This window comes from Mesoplodon densirostris, chromosome 18, assembly GCF_025265405.1.
Source record: "Mesoplodon densirostris isolate mMesDen1 chromosome 18, mMesDen1 primary haplotype, whole genome shotgun sequence".
Taxonomy (NCBI): domain Eukaryota; kingdom Metazoa; phylum Chordata; class Mammalia; order Artiodactyla; family Ziphiidae; genus Mesoplodon; species Mesoplodon densirostris.
The window spans coordinates 4258914-4279629 of record NC_082678.1 but is presented as its reverse complement, the minus strand read 5'-3'; the positions used below and the strand labels follow the sequence as shown (position 1 = coordinate 4279629).

The window sequence follows — 20716 nt, the reverse complement described above, 5'->3', positions numbered from 1 at the left end:
GTCAACCTGACCCCTTATCCCAGTTCCCACAAAGCTCACTGGTGTGCCGACTGGATCTGCACCTCAGCTCTGACCTGTGGCTCCGTGCATGTTGTAGGCTTGGCCCTCCCATTTGCCGGATGCAGTCACTCCTCCCCAGGCCCTTCCACTTGTCCTGCAAGATCCCAGAGCCCTCCTCAAACCCCACCTCCCCCAGGCCAGGCTTCCCTCCCACAGGGCCACCACCCTGCAGGCCTCACAGCTGCCCCCAACTCTCCCAACCCCAGGCAAGTGGACGAAGGTGCGTGGCCACCCCCCAGCAACCTCCTGAATCAGTCCCCCAAGAAGGTGACAGCCGAGACTGACTTCAACAAGAGCTTGGACTTTGAAATGCCACCCCCCAGCCCTCCACTGAAGCTCCACGAGATGAGCGGGCCAACCGAGGGGGCCCCTCCGACCCCGAAGGCGGGCAACCCCACCAAAGGCCTGGACACTCCTGGCAAGAGAAGCGTGGACAAGGCTGTGTCTGTTGAGGTGCTGGGCCCGGCATGGGGGGGCCAGAACTAGGCTCACACGTTCTCACCACCGTCCTAGATTGGCAAGTGCCAACACGTGGGGACTTGTTCCTGGGGGACGAGGAATTCTGAGAAGCATCCTGAGGGTGACATTAGTCCTGCTAGACAGAAAAGCATATTATAAACCTATGATAATCAAGGCAGTGTGGTGTGAGCATAAGAGTCGATTATGTGCTCAGTGAGACAGAATAGAATGTCTAAAAGCAGGTCTAAGTTTATCCCAAGAGTAGTTTGTAATGAAGGTGGTATTCCAGGCTCACAGGGAAAGCATGTAATACTCAAGGAGGAGCCCGAGGCTCGGGCCAAATGGGAGGCTTCCTTTCCATTCCTTGCATGTGTGGCTGAGGCCCCAGAGGTCCAGGAGCAGGGCAGCTGCTTCAGTCCTGACTGTCGACCCCTCCTCTCAAGGCTGCCGAGCGGGACTGGGAGGAAAAGCGGGCAGCCCTGACCCAGTACAGCGCCAAGGACATCAACCGGCTTCTGGAGGAGACGCAGGCAGAGCTGCTGAAGGCCATCCCCGACCTGGATTGTGGCAGCAAGGCCCACCCAGGCCCAGCCCCCACCCCTGACCACAAGCCCCCCAAGATGCCCCACGGCCAGAAGGCAACCCCCCGAACGGAGCCCAGTGGAAGGAGAGGCTCAGGTATGGGGGCAGGTAGGGGGCTGGCGAAGAGCCCAGAGGAGGGGAGCCCCAGCCTCGGGAGCTCTCAGGTTAATGGGGGAGGCGCTTGGGAGTGAGAATCTTTGTGGTCGGGCTGCCAGAGGAGGGAGGTGCTGGCCTGCCCCTCATCCACGAAGGGAGACCCAGAAGGACGGGATAGCACCGGCCTCCATCCAGGGGTTTTTCCCACTGCTCTGACTGCTGCTGAGAGGACCATGCAGGGAGGATGAGCAAGGCCAGGCAGAGGCTCATCCCCCTGCACGTTCTGACCCAGTGTGTATGCCAGAAGCGAGGCTGTGGTGAGACGGGGTGCGGGTGCAGCGCTGAGCTATACGGACAGGGTTCCTGTGCTCCCTGAGCCTGTGGGAAACCCGAGCCAGAAATGGCAATTGTCATTCATTCACGCATTTATTCATTCCTGCCACGTATATATTTGTTAAGCACCCACTATCTGCTGGGTGCTGGGGATAAGGAGATAAGGCTGCTTTCAAAGAGCTTAAAATTTCGTGGGAGAATAATACCAACATCTGTGTTTATCAAGCACTTACTATGCGGCAAGAACTGCTCCAAATGCTTTCTACGTATCAATCCTTATAATTGTGCAACAATCCCAGGAGGCAGATATAGTCATTATTTCCATTTTACAGATGAGGACACTAAGGCCCAGTGTGGTTAGGTCATCTGTCCCAGGCCATACCTCGTGTGTAAACTGGAAATAGGATTCAGGTGCTAAATGCTGTCCTAGAGGAGACCCTGGAAGGGCAGGAAGGTCTTCCCATGGAAGGGGACTTTCCACTGGAGTCTTGCATTTCCCTGGCCAGTGAGAGAGGGCACTCCAGGGAGAAAGAGCACATACAGATGCCTGGAGGTGTGTGTTTGGTGTTGCCCAGCTGGGTCCAGACCAGGGAGTAGTAAGCAGAGCTGAAGCTGAAAGGTTGGCAGGCACAGAGGGTGCTGGGCCAAGAAACTTGAACATGGTTTGGGGTCATGGGGAATCACTGGGGGATCAAAGGCAGAGGAATGTCAGGCTTGAGTGACTTTCCTGCAGGTTGCCCAGGAAGCAGCCCCCACCCCAGGAAGAACTGGGGGAAAGGAGAGCCTGGTGGGTGGGGTCAGACTCTCAGAATAGTATAACCACTCTCTTGATGGAGAAAGGATGAAGGTCTGTGCAGGGCAGGGCTGAGGGGTGGGCAGGAAAGGGATGGGTTAGAGCAGTGATTCTCAAACTTGAATGTGCACATGAAATCACCCGGGGATCTGCTAGAACGTGGATTCTGATTCAGCAGCTCTGGGTGGGGCCTGTGCTTCTGCATTTCTAACAAGCTCCCACGTACTGCCAATGCTGTGGTTCCACGGGCCACACTTTGAGTTGCAAGGGATGAGAGGGCTGTAAGGGGAGGAGCAGCAGGGCTTGGGGTTGGATTGCATGGGGAGGTAGGAGAGAAGGAGGAGGGGGCCTGTGCCCTTTCCCCTGCGCGTTCCTCTCCCTTCCTCCCTGGAGGAGGAAGCCAGGTTTATCCTAACCCTGGAGTCAGATGTGGCGCACGGACTCCAGGGTTACGAGTCCCCTGACCCCCAGTCCCTTGGCTGCCCACAGATGAGCTGACAGTGCCCCGATACCGCACGGAGAAGCCGTCCAAGTCGCCCCCGCCGCCCCCTCCCCGCCGGAGCTTCCCCTCCTCCCATGGCCTGACCACCACGCGCACTGGAGAGGTCGTGGTCACCAGCAAGAAGGACTCGGCCTTCATCAAGGTACCACCACCGCTTGGGTAGGGGTCAGGGGGTTGAGTTGGGGGGATGCCTGAGATGACCTCTGGAGGCTCTCTGGGGTGGTCCCCTCTCTCAGAGGAAGTGGAAGGAAAGAAAGGCGGCTGGCCAGTGGTGACTCTGCTTCTGGCTTGGGCTTCCTCCATGGCAAGGGGCCATCCTGGCAGATGAGGAGCTGGGGCAGGTGGGGGATGGTCTGGAAGTGCTGGGGCCTAGGAGGTGAGCTGGAGGGGACCAGAGCCTGGTCTTGATGGGGACCGGGCCCTTGCAGAAGGCCGAGTCTGAGGAGCTGGAGGTGCAGAAGCCCCAGGTGAAGCTGCGCCGAGCCGTGTCCGAGGTGGCCCGCCCGTCCTCCACACCCCCCATCATGGCCTCTGCCATCAAGGATGAGGACGACGAGGACCGCATCATCGCAGAGCTGGAGGTGGGTCGGGGGCGCACCTGGCCCCTGAGTCATCAGCCAGGCCCCCTCCCTTTGCCTGTCAAGCTGACCCCAGGGTGAGGGGCCCGGACTAGGACAGGGGACTGGATTCTTGGGTCCCCACTGAGGCTGCTTCTTGCCTCAGTTTCTTCTCCACTGTAAAATGGGGGAGGGGGTCTAAAGTCCCTCCCGGCACGTTTGAGTTTTTTACTGTAGTGTCTGAGACGCCCCGCAACTGCCCTGACACCTCCTGTACTCTGAGACCCCCATCCCCTAGGGTTCTGAGAACAGAAGCTCTAACAAACTCACGCATATGCCTTGACCCTCTCCCAGTGCTGTAAGTCACCCAGATTCGAGTGTTCTCAGCACCCCTCCCCGAGAGGCTGAAGACCTGGACCACCAGGGCCTCTGGTGGCCAGTGGCCATGGTGAGGGGCCAAGGAGGGCCAGGCCAGGCCGCCCCCTCCCCATGAGTGCCTGGGTCAGAGCCCAGCACCCCCATCCTCCCTGTACCCCCTCCTCCAAACCTGCCCCCACCTTCTGCTCCCCAGGTGTTTGAGAGAAGCTCAGTGTCTCCCCTCCCCCCCACGCCCTGCCGCCAGCCGATCCCCACCTTGCTGTTCCCCCAGGACCCGGGGCCTCCTGGGGGCTCAGCCCCGGGCCCCACGTGGAAGGTAACGGGCTGCCCCCCACCTCTCACGACGCTCTCTCTGCCTGTGCCTCCACGCTTCCTCTCCTCACTTCTCACGCTAACCCGCTAGAACCCCCGCTAGAACCTGCCAGTCACATCCCTGAGTCCCGCCGCTGCCACGGCCCCCCCCCCCGCCCCAAGGAGGGGTGCATCACCCTTCCTTCCCTCTCCAGACTCCAGCAGCCTGGTACCTGGTGGCCCCCTTGGGTCTGCATTTCCTTACAGGCTTGATTCCGGGTCTGGCGTGTGGTGGCTTGGGTATTTTGTTCCTACCTGCAGCCAGAGTTTAGGTCTGGCCCGAAGCCCACGTTTTGTCTTGGTCCAAGATTGGAGTTTGGATCTTGCTTGTTACATGACTTTAGGCCCAACTCAGAGTCTGACACTGTCCTGAGCCCTTGCCTAGTCCCTGCCCCCATCTCCCCTACTCTGCTGCCTGTGCCAGGTGGGGGCTCTTTCTCCCACTAGAATCTATGCCTTGCACTGGGCACCAGGATACCCAGGAGGAAGGCTCATTGACAGCCTCTCTCCACCCCATGGCCCCACCTGGGCAGAGAGCTTGGGATGGAAGAAACCCACGCCCTTCCTTGGCTGCCGGTTCTGTCTTTCGACATTGGGAATTTCTTCCTTCTCTCTAACTCCAGTCCTTGCTGCTGTCCTGCTGCACTTATTTCCTTTTTATTTTTTCTTGGGAATTTGAGGGTGACTTGCTGTCTGCACCCCAGGGGGCTGTGCTTGGTTGGGGAGGGGGAATTGCGGCGAGGTGGTCTGGGAATCTCTCCCTCTGCCCAGTTAGGTTGTAGCAGGAGGGCGTCTGCTTTGCAGAGGGGAGCCTCCCATGCACGCACGTGTTCACCTTCCTCATCTGGTTCTCTTGGCCCACAGTGGGTTCTGTGCTGGCCGCCACCTGATTTCTAGCCTGGCTTGAGACCTGGTGGTGCTTTGGCTCCCTGGCGGGGGGAGCAGACAGGCACCAAACGGGTAGACAGTGCTGTCTTCTGGGCAGAGGATGGGCACAGAGCAGTCCAAGGAGCCGTCTCGGGGTGAGCAGTATGGCAGGGCTGCCCCAGGCTGGCTGTGCCCTCGGCACCTTGGCCCGCTGCACCCAGCCACTGCACCTTTCTGGCCCTGGAAGCCAGTCCTGTTGGGGTCCAGTGGGCAGAGCCCCTCCACTGGCCCTTTGGGCTGGCTGCCCCTCTGCATCCTGAGGCGCCATCGGGCAGTGGAGCCGGGCGGGCATGGGTCGCCCTCTCTGCCTTCCCAGTCTGCACCTCCCACATCCAGGTAAGCAGGTGGCAGGGCTGGGTGGGTTGCCTTGGGCGAGGGGTCTGGGGGTCCCTGCTGCCCCCCACGCATCTCCCCATGGCTCCTTTTAGTGGAAAGAGCACTGGACTTGGAGTCAGACTGCCTGGGTTCAAATCCTGGCTCTGCCACTAGCTAGCTGTGAGTAAGTGACCTTGGGTAAATTACATGATACCCCCCACCTCAGTTTCCTCATCTGTAAAGTGATGAGAGTAGTAGCCATTTCACGGGCAACAGAAAGGATTAAAGATGAAGTTCCTGGTATAAAACTCTGCTCAGAATTAGACCAGAATTCACGCAAGTGGGGTAGGGGTGACTGGGGGCCTCTCTCTCTGCCCCCACCAAAGCCAGAGCCCGGGACGCTCACACAGAGGCAGATGCTCTAGCTTTGCCCAAGCCTGTGCAGCAGAGGGACTTAACTGAGCCCCTGCCGTTGTGACTGTGAAGCCCTCAGAGAAAGCTCCGGAAGTAAGGGTTAGGGACCAGGAGTCTCTGGCCTGAGATGAGGATGGCAGACCCACCCTCCGAGGCCAGAGGCCAACACCTGGTCTCCACCCACACGGGGCTGCGGGTATCGGACATCCAGTTAGAGTCAACAGATAGCTAATATCTATGGAGCACTTACACGGTGCCAGGCATTGTTCCAAGCACGTGCCCACTTCATCCTCCACCAGCCTCACGTTATTGTTACTCCATCGCACAGACGGGTAAACTCCTGGCAGCAACCATGAGAGCTGCTCTCAGAGTTTAACATGGGTGATGAGATGTAAACATGTGTCTGTGCTTCTAGGTAAACTGGCATCTTTGCCAGAAAGTGGGAGACTGTAGGGTGTGGTGGAAAAAGGCCTGAGTTCTAGTCCCAGCTTTGCCTCTAACTTGCTGGGTAAACTCAGTCAGGACCCTCCCCTGCCTCGGTTTCCCCATCTGTGAAAGGAAGGGGCTGGGCTCACCCACATGTGACCCCCCATCCCAGCTCAGGGTGCTTTGGTTGCAGGGATCACACTCTCCCTCATCTTTCCTCTCTCCGCAGGCTGCTGCAGGCCCCGGGCCCTTCTGCGTCCCCCGGATCATCTTGACAGAGTGTGCCCCCAAACCTCCCTCTCCACCAGAGGCCAGGCTTGAGGAACCCAGTCTCAGGACAGCCCCAACCCCACGACCCCGGACCCTGACTGGCAGCGGGAGGGGCTGGGGTAATCCACAGGCCCCGCCAGGGCTAATGGCTGAGGTTTCCCAGCCCGGGAACAACTCGATGCTGGAGAAGGAAGGGGCTGCTCTGAAGAGACTGGGGACAGAGAGCTGCAGCCCAGAAAAGGGAGGAGCTGGGGTCCCCTGTTCTCGGGGACCTGCCCCAGACAGGACCCAGGAGCCCTCCGCTGCCGAGACCTACCCAGAGGAGACCCTCAAGGACTCTGGACACGACGCCCAACCCTGCAGCGGGGAGTGCAGGGGTCAGCGTGCTGCTGGCCTGGGCTGCACGGGGCGCGGTGCCACCACCCAGCGGATGGACAGCCTGGAGGAGACGCTCCGGGAGCTGGAAGCCACCCTGAGCCAGATGGGCACGGCCCCTGCCGCGGGATCCCCCGGCAGCCCCCCACCCCCGCCCCCTGGTCCCCAGGTGGCTGCCTCCTGCCCCGTCCTCTCCTCTTACCTTCCTGCTCCAGTCTTCAGAGCTGGAGGGAGTGGGAGGCCGCAGGAGCACCATGCCAGCCCCCTCCTCCCACTGGCCTTCTCTCAGCCCCGCCACCCTCCTGGGAGCCCGGTGCCAGGCTGGCTTTGCAGGCAGAGCCCCTGGCAGGCTGGGAAGCTGGCCCGCCCAGGGATCAGCCTAACCAGCCGTGGTGGGGACCAGGGCCTCTCCCCTCCGCTCTGTATCTGTAAACCGACAAATAAAGTTCTTTCCCCCTTCTGCATCCCCACCCTCCCCTCCTCCTCTCCTGTCTGACTCTCTCTGTCTCTGCTGTTTCTCTGCCTGCGCCTCTGGATCCCCAGAGCCCTTCTGGGCAGGCCTGGTCCCTGGGGTGGTTCAAGGGGGCTGGACTTGTCCATCTCTAGGGAGACTTCCCCCCCATCCTCCCATTCAGAGGAAGATGTGGGCCTGGGGCTGCCAATCCTACTTTGTCTGCCATTAGAGAGACCCCTCCCCCAAATCTCAGGCACGTTCTCGGGCCAGGAGTGGTGGTGGTGGTGCCAGGGACCTTCACCTTAAAAATGCCTCCCCCAGAAGGGCACCGGCTGCCCCCGGGCTACTCAAGGAAGCCACCAGGGCTCTCACCCAGGAGCTGTTAGGAACCTGGCCGGGGGCCCCGTCCCCTCTCCTGCAGGGAGGCCTTAAACCTGGCCTCAGAGAGTGGGCCTGATTCCTGGGTGGGGATGTGGAGCCAGGGAGGGCTCTCCAGGTCTCAGAGGGCCCACTGCGCCTGGGGTGCCTGTGTGACCCCACCTCCAATCCTGACCCCGTGCCTCTTCCTGCAGAGTGGCGGTGGCAGCGTGCCACCCATGAAGGTGGTGACTCTGGGGACCTCTCGGCTGAAGGCGGCCCAGGGCCAGGCAGGCAGCCCCGACAAAAGCAAACACGGCAAGCAGAGGGCCGAGTACGTGAGGATCCAGGCCCAGCAGCAGGTAAGCCTGGGTGCCACGGGGGCGGGGCCTGGGCCCCAGCCAGACGCCCTCCCCCTCCCCCCGCCACTGGCAGTGCTGTGCTCCTGCTGTGTGCTGGCCATCTCCTGCCAGTATTCCTGTGACCACCTTCCTGCCGGCTGCCCAGAGAGGTCCTCCCGGCCAGGACTGCCCCACTGGTGCCTTAAGCCATCTTCTCCTTCCTCTCCCCAGTCCCAGTGCTCAGGATCTGGTTCTCAGCCAGATGGCTCCTCTCTCAGAAGGCCCCTCACTCAGGACCAGAGAGGGCTGTCTCCTCGGCCGCTCCTGGACAAGACCCTGCTAAGGCTGGTGGCCCCGGGGTGTGGAAGGGGCCTTTATGCCTGTCTTCCTGCCGCTCCACTCCCCTCCTCTGCTACCTTCCCTCTGCTCTCAGGTCCCACCTGCTCTTTGGGGTCCCCACTCTCATCTCAGCCTCCCTCTTAGCCCTCAGGCCACCTCCCAACTAAGGGAGAAACCAGTTTTGCATCTGCTTTTCAGTCTCGTGTTTGGGTGGCAGTGTGGTTAACGGGGAGGGGGAGAAAGGGGAGAAGTACTTCGGCCCCCTGGTGGGTGCCGTAGTAGTGGTGGAGGCGCTGCACCCTCTTTTAGATTTAATTAGTGGGCCTGGGACGGTATATAGAGTTGACAGCCTCGCCCATGGATGTCTCTGCCCTGTGGCTCACCTGTGGCCCGGTCGGAAGACGCAGGTGGTCCTCAGGCCTAGATGTTTAGAGAGACCTTGTGTGCACTCATTTGGTTCAGTAAGTATTTCCGAGCAGTTCCTGTATGCCAGGTCCATTCTGAGTGCTGGGTGGGAGTGGGGGTCATGAAATGTCCAGATGCTGTGACTTGAAGAAGGTTCTAGGCTCAGAGGCAGGAGGTGAGAGGTGGGCAAGTCTAGCCACCTCCTTCATAGATGAGGGGACAGCTCAGAGAAGGAAAGGACTTCCGACGGGCCCACAGCGAGGGGGCATCAAAGCCAGGACTGGGACCCAGGGATCCCACAGCCCTTCCCACCACATGGCTCTGCCCAGCCCTGGGCACACAGGCCTGCCTGCTGGTCCTCTGGGGAGTCCAGTGGAGACGGGCCAGCCAGGCCCCTCACTAGCTCCCTGCTGGCCAACCGTCTTCCTCATGGGTCCCCAGACGCATCCTGCCAATCCCACCCCCAGCTCTTTTTCCTGCCACCACCAAGGAGGAACTCCCCTCATCCTGTCCAGGCTGGTCTCTCTTCGGGTCTAGAACGGCTGCTGAGCTTCCCGGGGTGTTCACTGGTGCCAGACACACACCTTAATTCATTGCACACTCACTACTCTGAGGATGGGCCTTATTATCCCCATTTGACAGATGGGGAAACTGAGGCTCTACCCAGGTCACAGGGCCGGCAAGTGCTGGAGCAGGGTTCAAATCCAGACTGACACCCAGGCCCCCACCCCCGCACAGAGCTGCTTCAGCCTCTTCAGTGGGCGCCTCCCTCCTCTGGAATTATGCTCCCCACCTCTCACCCTGACTCCCAACTCCCCCAGCACCCAGCTCCTCTGCCTCTTGCCCTCTCTCCTGCCGCCCCAGTCACCTCCATCGCCTCCACGCCCTCTCCTCCATTCATTCCTCAACCCACCCCCTCCTCCTGCTTCCTTCCAGCCTCACCCCTGGGCGTGGCTAGGTCTCCAGTGGCCTCCAAATGGCCTCTTTGCACCGTGCTCTACCCACCTCTCTGCAGCATGTTGGGCACACACCCTGCCCCCCCTACATGCACTGGGGGGCCGTGGGACCCTCCGCTCCTTGGCATCCTCTCCTCCCTTGTTGGCCCTCACTGACCCTCCTGGGCACCTCTCCTCTGCCCACCTTTTCACTCCCCTGCGTCCATCTTCTTCCACAGCCTCTTTGCCGCTCACACCACGTGCTCCTCTCCCTGGGCACCAGGCGCCATCTGTCCCTGCCCAAGTCTCTGTTCTGAGCACAAACCTGCCCCTGTTGCTCGCTGCTCAGCACCTGGGAAAGTCACCAGCCCCGGGCATCCACCTGCGCTGAGGGGTCCCCTGAGCTCCCCCACTCCCTCACCTTCCCCAGCTACATGGTGCTTCTCTCTTCCCACATGACTGGTGTGGCTGTATCTCTCTCACGTTCACTTTTTTAGAAACCTTTCTTTAAAAAAGCATCTTCTCTCTAATGAAGTATTACACGTTCTTTGCAGAAATGTTTTAAAGTAAAGAAATGTTAGAAAGGGCTTCCCTGTTGGTGCAGTGGTTGAGAATCTGCCTGCCAGTGCAGGGGACACGGGTTCGAGCCCCGGTCTGGGAAGGTCCCACATGCCGCGGAGCAACTAGGCCCGTGAGCCACAGCTACTGAGCCTGCACGACCGGAGCCTGTGCTCTGTAACAAGAGAGGCCGCGATAGTGAGAGGCCCGCACACCGCGATGAAGAGTGGCCCCCGCTCGAAGCAGCTAGAGAAAGCCCTCGCACAGTAATGAAGACCCAACACAGCCAAAAATAAATAAATAAATTTATTAAAAAAAAAAAAAAAAAAAAAAAAAAGAAATGTTATAAAGCAGCAGGGGAAAAAATTATCCTGTGCCTCGGTGCCCCAGTGCGTGCCCTTCTAAGGTTTCCCTGCAACTTCTGTGACCCCTAACCTATCTTCCCAGACCTGCAGGGTGGGGAGGGTTGTTTGTAAAATGCAGATTTGATTTTATCACCCCCCCAGCATACCACCCGTGCCCCCCAGCCCCAGTCGGGTAAGAAAATCAAAACTCCCTCACTGGCCGCCCTGGCACTTCATGACCAACCTTGGCTCCCTCAGCCCAGTTCTCCCTGCCCGCCCCCCCCCACCCCAGCCCCTGCATTTGCTCCAGTCACCCATATCACCTGGCCCTCCCTCCTCAGGCCAGGGCACCGTTCCATCCCAGCTCAGTCTGTGACCCTGGTCAAAGTCCTCTGCCTTCTGCAGGCTCCTTCCTCATCTGTACAATGGGGACAAAAACCCAGAGGCCGGCTTCTGAGTTCATGTCATATAATACCGTGTGTGGGAAAGAGCTTTGAAAGCCACAGAGCGCTCTCCAAGGGGAAGGAGTCACCACCGTGCTTGGCTGCACTGTACCTTTGTCAGGGCCAAGGGCTGGACAGAGGCCTCTCCTTCAACTCGTGGTTCTGACACCAGGAGCTCGAAGCTGCCTTGACAGTGATGAGGGAGAGGGGAATAGAAGTGCCAGGACCAGACAAAGAAATCGGGGTGGAGGAGTGGAGAAAGTTCCGAGGGGGTGCAACAGTGCCTGATACCACAGAGAAATCAGAGGAAATGATTGAGGAAAAGCTCTTGGATGTTGTGCTCAAGATTCAGGGGTGGAATGAGAGCCAGATTCCCAGGGGACAAGGATCAAGGGCTTGGTGCAGGCATGAGACTGTGGACACCCCCTCTTCTACTAGGGCTAAGCAACTGTTGGACACCTAGTGTATCTCCTCCATTGGTTCCAGTGAAGAGACTGTAATGAAGGGACCAGCAAGAGATGCTGAGGCACCCAGGGACCAGTGAGAGCAGGAAGCTGGACCTCCCTGGGGAGAGGGGTCTGGGGACATAGTGTTTAGGGAGTCCTGTGAGAGCTGGACAGTAGGTGCTATAGTTATGGAGGGCACAGCATGCCAGCGACATGGCACCAAGTGGGGAGGGAGTAAGGAAGAAACTTCACCCCCTCTCTCTTTCCGCCCTGTCATAATCCCCAGTGGGCAAACGCGGCCAAGCCAGCCAGCCAAGGCATGGCGGGGTCAGCCAACCAGGGTGCAGAGTAGGGCAGAAATCAGATCTGGGGCTGGAGAGGCAAATAGAAACATCACCCTCTTCTGTGCCAACTTTAAGTATCTGATTTAATCCTCGTAACTTTATATCTTTTTTAAAATTTTTATTTATTTATTTATTTATTTTTATTTTTGGCTGTGTTGGGTCTTCGTTTCTGTGCGAGGGCTTTCTCTAGTTGCGGCGAGCGGGGGCCACTCTTCATAGAGGTGCACGGACCTCTCACTGTCGTGGCCTCTCCTGTTGCAGAGCACAGGCTTCAGACGCACAGGCTCAGTAGTTGTGGCTCACGGGCCCAGTTGCTCCGTGGCATGTGGGATCTTCCCAGACCAGGGCTCAAACCCGTGTCCCCTGCATTGGCAGGCAGATTCACAACCACTGCACCACCAGGGAAGCCCACAACTTTATATCTTTAAAAATCTGTGCATTAACCACTGCTACATCCCTACAGCACCTAGAACAGTACTTGGCACACATAGGCACTCAATAAATATTTGTTGGTTAGGTGAATGAATGGATGAATGAATGAATGAATTTGCCACTGATCAGGCCCAGTCCGGATGGAACTAGACAATGCAGACTTGAAATGTTAATGTACTAATGATATAATAATAATAATAATAATAATAATAGCTACCATTTATTGCCTGCATCCTGAGTGCAGGCACTGGGCCTCGTGCTCTGTGTGCATCGTCTCACGTGATTCTGGTGCTGTAGGGACTGTTATCCCTGCTTTGTGAGTAACGACATGAAGACCCAGAGAGATACCTGCCTAAGGTCACACGGTTAGGAAGTGGCAGAGCTGGGACTAAAACCCAGGTCTGCCAGATACAAACTCTGCTTGTCCTAATGCTGGATTCTACTGCTTTGCCGGGAAGCATAACTCCATGGGTGCCGCCAACCCCTGGGGAGACGGCGCTCATGACGGGAACACTGTTGACAAGAACATTAGAACAATGGCGGGCCTCACGTGTAGCCGTCTAAGCGGTTTTAGCTGCACATAACAGAAACTCCAAAATGGCTTAAATGACAAGGAAAGGTATTAGCTAACGAAACAAGAAGCAGGGAGGTTCCAGGGTTGGGGAATTCAGCAGCTCAAGGACATCAAGACCTGGGTTCCTTCCATATTTCTGTTCTGTTGGCCCATCATCCCACCCCACCCGAACACATCTGCCTTCATTCCAGGGCTCCTAGGCACACAGATCGTTGTAGGAGCAGGAGAACCTTCCCCAGGGGCCCCCAGCTGACCTCCCCTCTCTTTTCATTGCCGTCTCTAGATCAGTCACTGGCTAGGAGAAGGGAACGGCTTGAATCGCCATAGGTTTTATCAGGACCCATTCCCCTTGGGCTGGAGGAAGCCCCACCTCTTCTGCCAGCCCAGTGCCTGATTCTGGCAAATAGCTAGGAAGAAGGGCATGTGGGCAGGAGGAGGTGGCCCTGGGAATGGCCCTGGAGGAGGCGCCAACAGGGTGGGCAGCATCAAGATGACCTACGCTTGTGTGGAAATCTATGCCTCGTAGCCCGGAGGGACAGGTCGGCAGGCTCGGGGCGCAGAGAGGGGGCTAGACTCTGGCCCACAGGAAGAGGAGGGCTGTGGGGTTCAGCCCTTTGGGTCTGGCTAACGGTTCCAGTCTCCCCCAGCTAAAGCTGACCATCTATGAGGTTTCTGCCTGTCACAAAGGTGACAAAGCTCTGTTTCTCTGGACATAATTAAGAGCAACAGGGGGAGGACTGGCTGGTGACACGGAAGCAAAGAGAACCTTCAGAGACAGCAGCTGTGCCAGCGGAGAGCCCTGAGCAGCACAGGACATGGTCACTGGGCACGGCTGGACATGCTCCCTCAGCTTCAGAAAAGTGGGTTTTGGACGCTGCTGCGGCCAGCCTCCTGGGAGGGAAGATGGCCTGAGAAGTTGTTACAAAACAAATGCTCACAGAGCAAGTATAAGAGGTCTCCATGCAGAAGGCGGGTATCCACGTAAGCCGGTGAACGCTGCTGCTTGCTGAAGTTTAAAGGCCTTGCACCGGCTGTAGGACAAGGGGGACATCGCCTAGGCGAGGACACATCACCTGAGTGAATGCAGGAGTCAGGTGGCGGCACAAGCCGGAAGGCGGGTGTTCCAAAAACCAAAGCTCAGAGTAGACCGAGGCTCTTGACAAATGCTAAAGGGAAGGAATGGAAAAAGCTTTTAACTGGAGAGGCGAGCGGAGACCAAAGAGGACAGCCAGGAGGGAACCAACAGCTGGCTTGGGACGCGGTGGGATGTGAAGGGACACAGGGGAGAGCGGATGTGCTCCCCTCCCACCTGGCTTTGGGAGAAAGAACTCTAAACGGGAAATGATGGGCGGGGAGGGGTGGGACTGGAGCACAAGTAAGTGATAAGGGAGGAGGAGAGCTCTTGGTTGTCTTTATTTTTTTTAATTTTTTTAAAAAATTAATTTCTATTTTTGGCTGCGTTGGGTCTTCGTTGCTGCGCGCGGGCTTTCTCTAGTTGCGGCAAGCGGGGGTTTCTCTTGTTGCGGCGCACGGGCTCTAGGCGTGCGGGCTTCAGTAGTTGTGGCACGCAGGCTCAGTAGTTGTGGCACATGGGCTCAGTAGTTGTGGCGCACAAGCTTGGTTGCTCCACGGCATGTGGGATCTTCCCAGACCAGGGATTGAACCCACGTCCCCTCCATTGGCAGGCAGATTCTTAACCACTGCACCAACGGGGAAGTCCCCTCTAGGTTGTCTTTAAATGAGTCTGTCTCCAGGTCCGGGTACCCGGACCCTGCGAACACAGGCCATGCCTGGCACGTGGCACTCGGCAAAAGACTGAGTGGTTGTTAGGATGTGGGGCTGTGGGCCTAGAACCCCTCTGAGTAAGGAATGAGCAGCCAGTCACGACGAGAGGGGTTAGAAGACCCAAACGGGGAACTCTTGCCTAGATTTTCGTAAAGAGGAGAATGTAGACCTCAGACTGCAGTGTGGTGAGCATAACCCAGAGATGGATTGCTGTGCACGTGTGGAAAAAGAAATGTGGCCAGCAACCTCAAGGGCGGGTTCACTGTCAGCCAGTCAGGTACATACGGTCTCCTTGGTTCCCTTCCAGGCTGCGGGAGGCACCGTCTGGGTTTCCCCCTGCGAAGCATCTGATAGAGGCTGCCCAGCAGCTGGGTGATAATGTAGGTCAGGGAGAAAGGGCGTGACCGTGCCCAGACCTGGCCTGCAGGAGGTCTCTGTCAGTGCCACAGCCCTCTGCTTCTAGTCCTCATCCCTTCTGTCTTTTTTCATCAGGATGGGTCGGTAGCTAAGCAAGGCCAGGAGGGACAGTGGATACAACTACAGAGAGAAAACCTGGTCCATGTTGCCCTAATCGAGTCATCTCAGAGTTCTGTGCAGCAGGATCACGTGGGGCGCCTGCCTAAAATGCAGATTCCTGAGCTCACGCTAGAGATGGACCCTGGGGCGGGGCCCTGGAATCTGCATTTGTGACAGGCCATCACCTCCAGGACCACTGTAAATGCAAGGGGTCTGCTGGAGGTGCGGGGGGGAACGGCTGTTTCTGTCAGAGGTGACACATCATGAGGGGATGACCTCCCATTACCCACAAGGCACAGCTCAGAGCTGGAGGGAGGTGGCGGGGGGGAGGGTCTTTAAAGAAGTGCCCCCCAGGAGGACAAGCTCATTCCTCAGTTGCTCCTGTAAGACCTGCTGAGGCTGGAAGGGGCCCTGTCTGGGCTGCTGGCTGGTTGGGCCCTACTCCCAGCCTGGGCTGCCCCGCTCCCACCTCCCCTTTGGCAGCTAATGTTTCACCTCTTCCTCCCTTCTCCTGCCCTCTCCCTGCTCCCCACCCACTCTGCTCCTGGTCCCCATCCTGGCCCTGGGCTGCCCTCCCTTGTGCTTCTCTGGTCTCTCTCTCCCGCCTTCTCTCTTTCCTATCGGTAACCGTGGACCTACCCTCCCACCCCAGGCCCTCTGTTCCAACCCTGTGCCCCCTTTCTGCCCCTGCTGTGGCCCCGCCTCCTCCCCTGTCTCAGGGGACCACTCACTCTCTCCGGATCCTCCTCTGATTTCTGCTGTTTGCAGTTAATTTTCTCTTGGATTTGTGGAGATTTTTCACTTTTTAAAACTGTAACTGGGGCTTCCCTGGTGGCGCAGTGGTTGAGAGTCCGCCTGCTGATGCAGGGGACACGGGTTCGTGGCCCGGTCCGGGAAGATCCCACATGCCGCGGAGCAGCTGGGCCCGCGCATCCGGAGCCTGTGCTCCACAACGGGAGAGGCCACAACAGTGAGAGGCCTGCGTACCGCAAAAAAAAAAACAAAAAAAAAACCCCTGTAACTGAGGGCCAGCACGAAGGCTCCCCTTCCTCTCTCTGACCCCTGACCTCTGTTTTTGTTCCAGGTCACTAAACCGTCTAAAGAGATGAGCGGGTCAAATGAGACCTCAAGCCCAGTCTCAGAAAAGCCCTCGGCTTCCAGAACCTCCATCCCCGTATTGACTTCCTTTGGGGCGAGGAATTCTTCCATCTCCTTCTAGAAACTCCCTTACCCCCCACCCCCGCCTACCCCCCCTTATCCCGGCCATTTCTCTCCTCGGCTTCCCTTCATCTCCACCCCACCCCGACACCATTCTCCAGACCCCCTGAAGGTGGCCTGTCCTCAGCTCTCTCTGCCCATCCCCTGTTGGTGTTTTTGGTTTTTTTAATGATTCACTTTTAATTATCTTTTTTTTTAAAAAAAAAAAAAAAAAAAAGAAGAAAAAGCAAACCAGTAAAACTAAAAACCAAAACATGACACCCTCCCTTGACTTCCTGTTCCCGAATGGCACACTTCCTGTCCTCATGCCTCCTTTTCTCTTTCCCCACTTTCCCTCCCACGTCCATCCTGAAGTTCCTGCACCCCTGCCCCACCTCCTCGTCTCACACACACTCCTCCCAAGAGCACTCCAAACTAACTCTACGCCGTGGAGACTTGGAGCAGCCAGACACCCCCTCTCCCCTTCCTCGGAAGCCCTCCTGGAGGAAAACCTGGACATTGGACCAACCCCAAAATCAGGCTGGAAAATAGGACATCGGGAGACTTTGGCCCTGGAGGTGCCCCACCTGTCTGTCCAACCTCGGGATGTGACTCAACGCCGCTGCTTCTCTGCTCCCGTCCACTCATGCCCGGGTGGGCCTGGAGTCGAGGCAGACGGGCTGGAGAGGGAGGCCGGAGGTGGAGGGGCCTCAGGGTGGTGGGAGCCCGTGGAATCTGTGTGTCCTCGGAGAGGAGCTGGCTTCCCGGGACCACCTTCCTGTGGAGAAGGGCTGCCTGGCTGGCGCTGATCGGAGGAAGGGGCGCCTTTGGACTGCTGGTTGTGGACGGTGGGTTGAGCAGACAGCCTGACACTGGGGACACTGGCCTGGGAGAGGGCAGCCCTGAGGAGGGGTATTTGGTACTTTTAGTTTCCTAATTTAGCACTTTAAGTGACATTAACTTATTTAACGGGGGTGGGGCGGGCAAGAATGAAGGGCCTGTAGCAGATTAGATTTTGAGGCCTGGAGGGTGGGGAGGGTCTGGTTGTGAGGGAAGTGGGGGGGGGAATAGAGAGGGGTTTCATGGGGGGCAGCGAGGACAGCTCTAACCCCACAGGTGGGGTGACTTGACCTTCAACCATCCTCTTTGAGATGTGAGGGTTTTCAGGGAAGGGCTGGGGACCCCTGGTGAGATCCTCGAGGGTCCCTGAAGCCTGACCAGCCAGCCAGCACCCCGCCAACCTGTGGGCACCTGCTTTGCAGAGGCTGTGGGCAGTGAGGCTTTCTTTTAGTGGGGTCCTGAGAAGGAGCGGGAGAGACCAGCTTTGGCTCTTAGCCCCGCTTCCCCCAGGGCACAGTGAGGGGCCGGCAGGGAGAGTATGTGGATGGGGGAGGAGGAGGAAGATGGAGTGGGGTCCCCAGGGAGCAGGATTCCTATTTGGAGCACAAAGTGGGGTAAGCACAGGGGAGGGGGCGTTGGGATTAGGCTCCCCGAGTAAGCACAGGAAGAAGGAGCCATCGCAGGGGCGCAACCTCCTAGACCTTGGAGCCTGGAGTTTGGGGAAGAGCCACGGGGAGCTGTTGAGGGTTGGGGCAGGAGGGGGAATTGGGTTGTGTTCCTTCATTTCTTTCTTTTTCTGTTGTTGTTTTTCTTGGCTCATCCTTGTTTTCTAGCTTTGGATCATTTTTGTACAAAGGCAAGCAAGCCTTTTTGAAAAATAACAAAAGAAGAGGTAAAAAAAAAATCTGTCCTGAAAAAAAAAAAACACTGGAAAATAGAAAAAAAAAAAAAAAGGACCTCATAAATGATGCAATTACTTTTAATTGCAGGCAACTCTTTACATTTAAGTGAAGTGTCTTAACATTTTATATTGTTTTAAAAATATATTTACATATTATATATATATATAATATACGTAATATAAATATATATAAATATTTAAAAAAGAAAAAAAAAAAAGAAAACGACGGCACTCTCTCCCTGGCCGCTGTTTTGGCAGGGGAGGGGGCTAGAGGGTGGGCGCATTGGCCTGGCTTCTGTGGTCCAGTGAGACGGTTTGGTTTGATTCGGCTGTACAGAGACACCCTGACTCGGGGGGGAGGCGGGGAGTGGTGCCCCCTCCTCCCCCCGCTCCATTACTCTCTGCTTGCTACTTTTCCCTTGCCGCACCTCCCGCCCCCAACCCTGTGCCCTGAACGTCTGCCCCACCGTCATTGTCCTGAGTTGAATGTCTCTTGGAGGTGGGGGGAGGAAGGGCGTGTCCATCCACAAGGGAGCAAATGGAGGGAGTCCTGTGCCCCACCCCACCCACTCACCTGGAGCCCAGTGGAATTTGCATCTTTCATTTTGGTGCCTGCACATTTACAGGAGGAGTTGTGCGCAGCCTGTGTGTGTGTGTGTGTGTGTGTGTGTGTGTGTGTGTATCTACTGGCACAAGTCCATTCACCAGTGTGCGGAGGGAAGGAAGCATGAGCGTGCACAGGCGTGACCTCCCACACGTGTGCAGGGAGGCGTGCACACAGCGGTGCATGTAACTGGCCTGGGCATTGGCATGTGCCCACTGCACATTGATGTGGAGGGCCTTGGCATGTGAGAACGCATGTAATGTGTGACCTGTATGTGTGTGGACAGAAGGGTGTACGTGGAGGGGCGTGTGAGCTGCGCACGCACGTGCACATGCGTGTAGACCCCGCGTGTGGGAGCGCCTGTGTGTATGGTCCCTCGTCCTTGCACCACTCGCTCCGGCTCCCCTCCCAGGCCTCCAGCCCCTGGGCCCTCTCCAAGCCCCCAGCACGTCAAGGCCCCCCCCAGCTGCATGCGCCTCACTGCTCCGTCCATCAGTGTGTGCTTGACCAAGAGAAAACCAAGATGTCTGGGGGGACCCCTGTAGCTGGTACCCCCAGCCCCTGCCCACTGTGCTGTGTTACTCGCATGGGGGGTTTCTCTCCCGCCCCTTCCGCAATATGCTGTTTCTCCAGGAGCCTCAGGCCCGAGGCTCTGAGAGGGGTCCCAGGTGGGACCCCCCAGGGCGAGCCCGGCTCCGCACCCCGCCCTGTCCACCCTGTAGGGCCCGTGTTGGTGTAGCAGTGATGGCTTCTGTGGATATTCTGTGACCTCTGTCAGTGTAACTTGACAATTTCTAAATGGAAAGGGTTGCTGTGTTTTCTCTGTCTCTCTTTTTTAATGTCCCTTTTCTTCTCCCACTTTCCTGCTCTCTTTCCTTTTCGGTTTTTCTAGCCAAGTGTTTGGGGCTTAAATAAAACTTGTTTCTTCTTCCTCTCCTGAATCTCCTTCCTAGAGGCTTCTGTCTCATTATTTCTCATCTTCATCCTAGAAGGTGCTGGGGTGGGTGGGATGGAGGATGGGGAATCCGTGGCAGCCACTGCCCCTCAGCTGAGCTGGCAGAGCGCGAAGAGGGAGAGGCCGAAACAGGGGCCCTGGGGCTGCTGCTGCCTGCAAGAGCCCGTGAGAACCGACCTCATCCAGATGCTGGAGAAGAGCCGCTAACTCACGGGGCGCCAGCTCTCCACCATCAGCGAGGAAGCTACTGGCGTCACTTACACCTGCAAGTGACAAAGCCAGAGGCGTTAGGCGTCTTGCCCAGAGTCACACAACTAGTTGGATGCAGAGTCAGGATTGGAGTCCAGCTCTGCCCGACTCCAAACCCAATGCTTTCCCCCAAAGCCAAGTCGGGTCTGCTTACCTCCAGCAGTCCCCTGGATCGGGTCTTGGCCTCCTGCCCTTTGAGTGGGATGACCCTTTAATGGTATCCACCCATCCTATCAAGAACATCAACTTTCAAGCTTTTTTAGAACTGTAACTCACAGTAAGAAATCCATTTTAGGGACTTCCCTGGTGGTCCAGTAGTTAAAAACTCCGCACTTCTACTGCAGGGGGCGCGGGTTCGATCCTTGGTCGGGGAACTAATATCCTGCATACCATGTGGCACAGCCAAAAAAAAAAAAAAGAAATCCATTTTACATCTCAATGATTTAGACATGTCCACACACAAACACCCACATATTTAGTGAAACAGCACCTACTACATACAGTGTACTCTGCTATTTTCTGTTATAGTCTAAACATTTGGTGACAACCCACTGAATTGGGTTCAATCATGAATCATGATTTCATGACCCTTGAATGGGTCAGAACCTACAGTTTGAAAAATACTCGCCTGAAGATTTAGCCCCAATCATGCTGCGTCTCTGCTTTGTCCTCCTCAAAGGCCTACAGGCTCCACTTACTCCATGGTCGCCTATGAAATTAGAAGACCCCTGAGAGGAGATTTACCCTCAATTCTGGTTGGGTGGGAGCCCTGCACCCTGGCCCTGTAGCCAGTGAGCTGCCTGGCCCCTTCCAAGGCTACCACATCAGAGTCTAGCCTGCCCCGCCATCAAGTGGACCA

At 57.2% G+C, this 20716-nt stretch overlaps 1 protein-coding gene across 1 annotated transcript in view; it reads left to right on the top strand.

Annotated features, from left to right (window-relative positions):
• The window catches only part of SRCIN1 (SRC kinase signaling inhibitor 1), a 42486-nt gene extending 26156 nt beyond the window's left edge, over positions 1-16330 (top strand). The window contains exons 13-18 of the mRNA XM_060081711.1: positions 267-513; positions 963-1197; positions 2813-2967; positions 3254-3406; positions 7865-8011; positions 16196-16330. Of these exons, the coding sequence (XP_059937694.1) occupies positions 267-513; positions 963-1197; positions 2813-2967; positions 3254-3406; positions 7865-8011; positions 16196-16330 (1072 nt within the window). The remainder of the gene's footprint in view (positions 1-266; positions 514-962; positions 1198-2812; positions 2968-3253; positions 3407-7864; positions 8012-16195) is intronic.
• The last annotated feature ends 4386 nt before the right edge of the window (positions 16331-20716 follow it).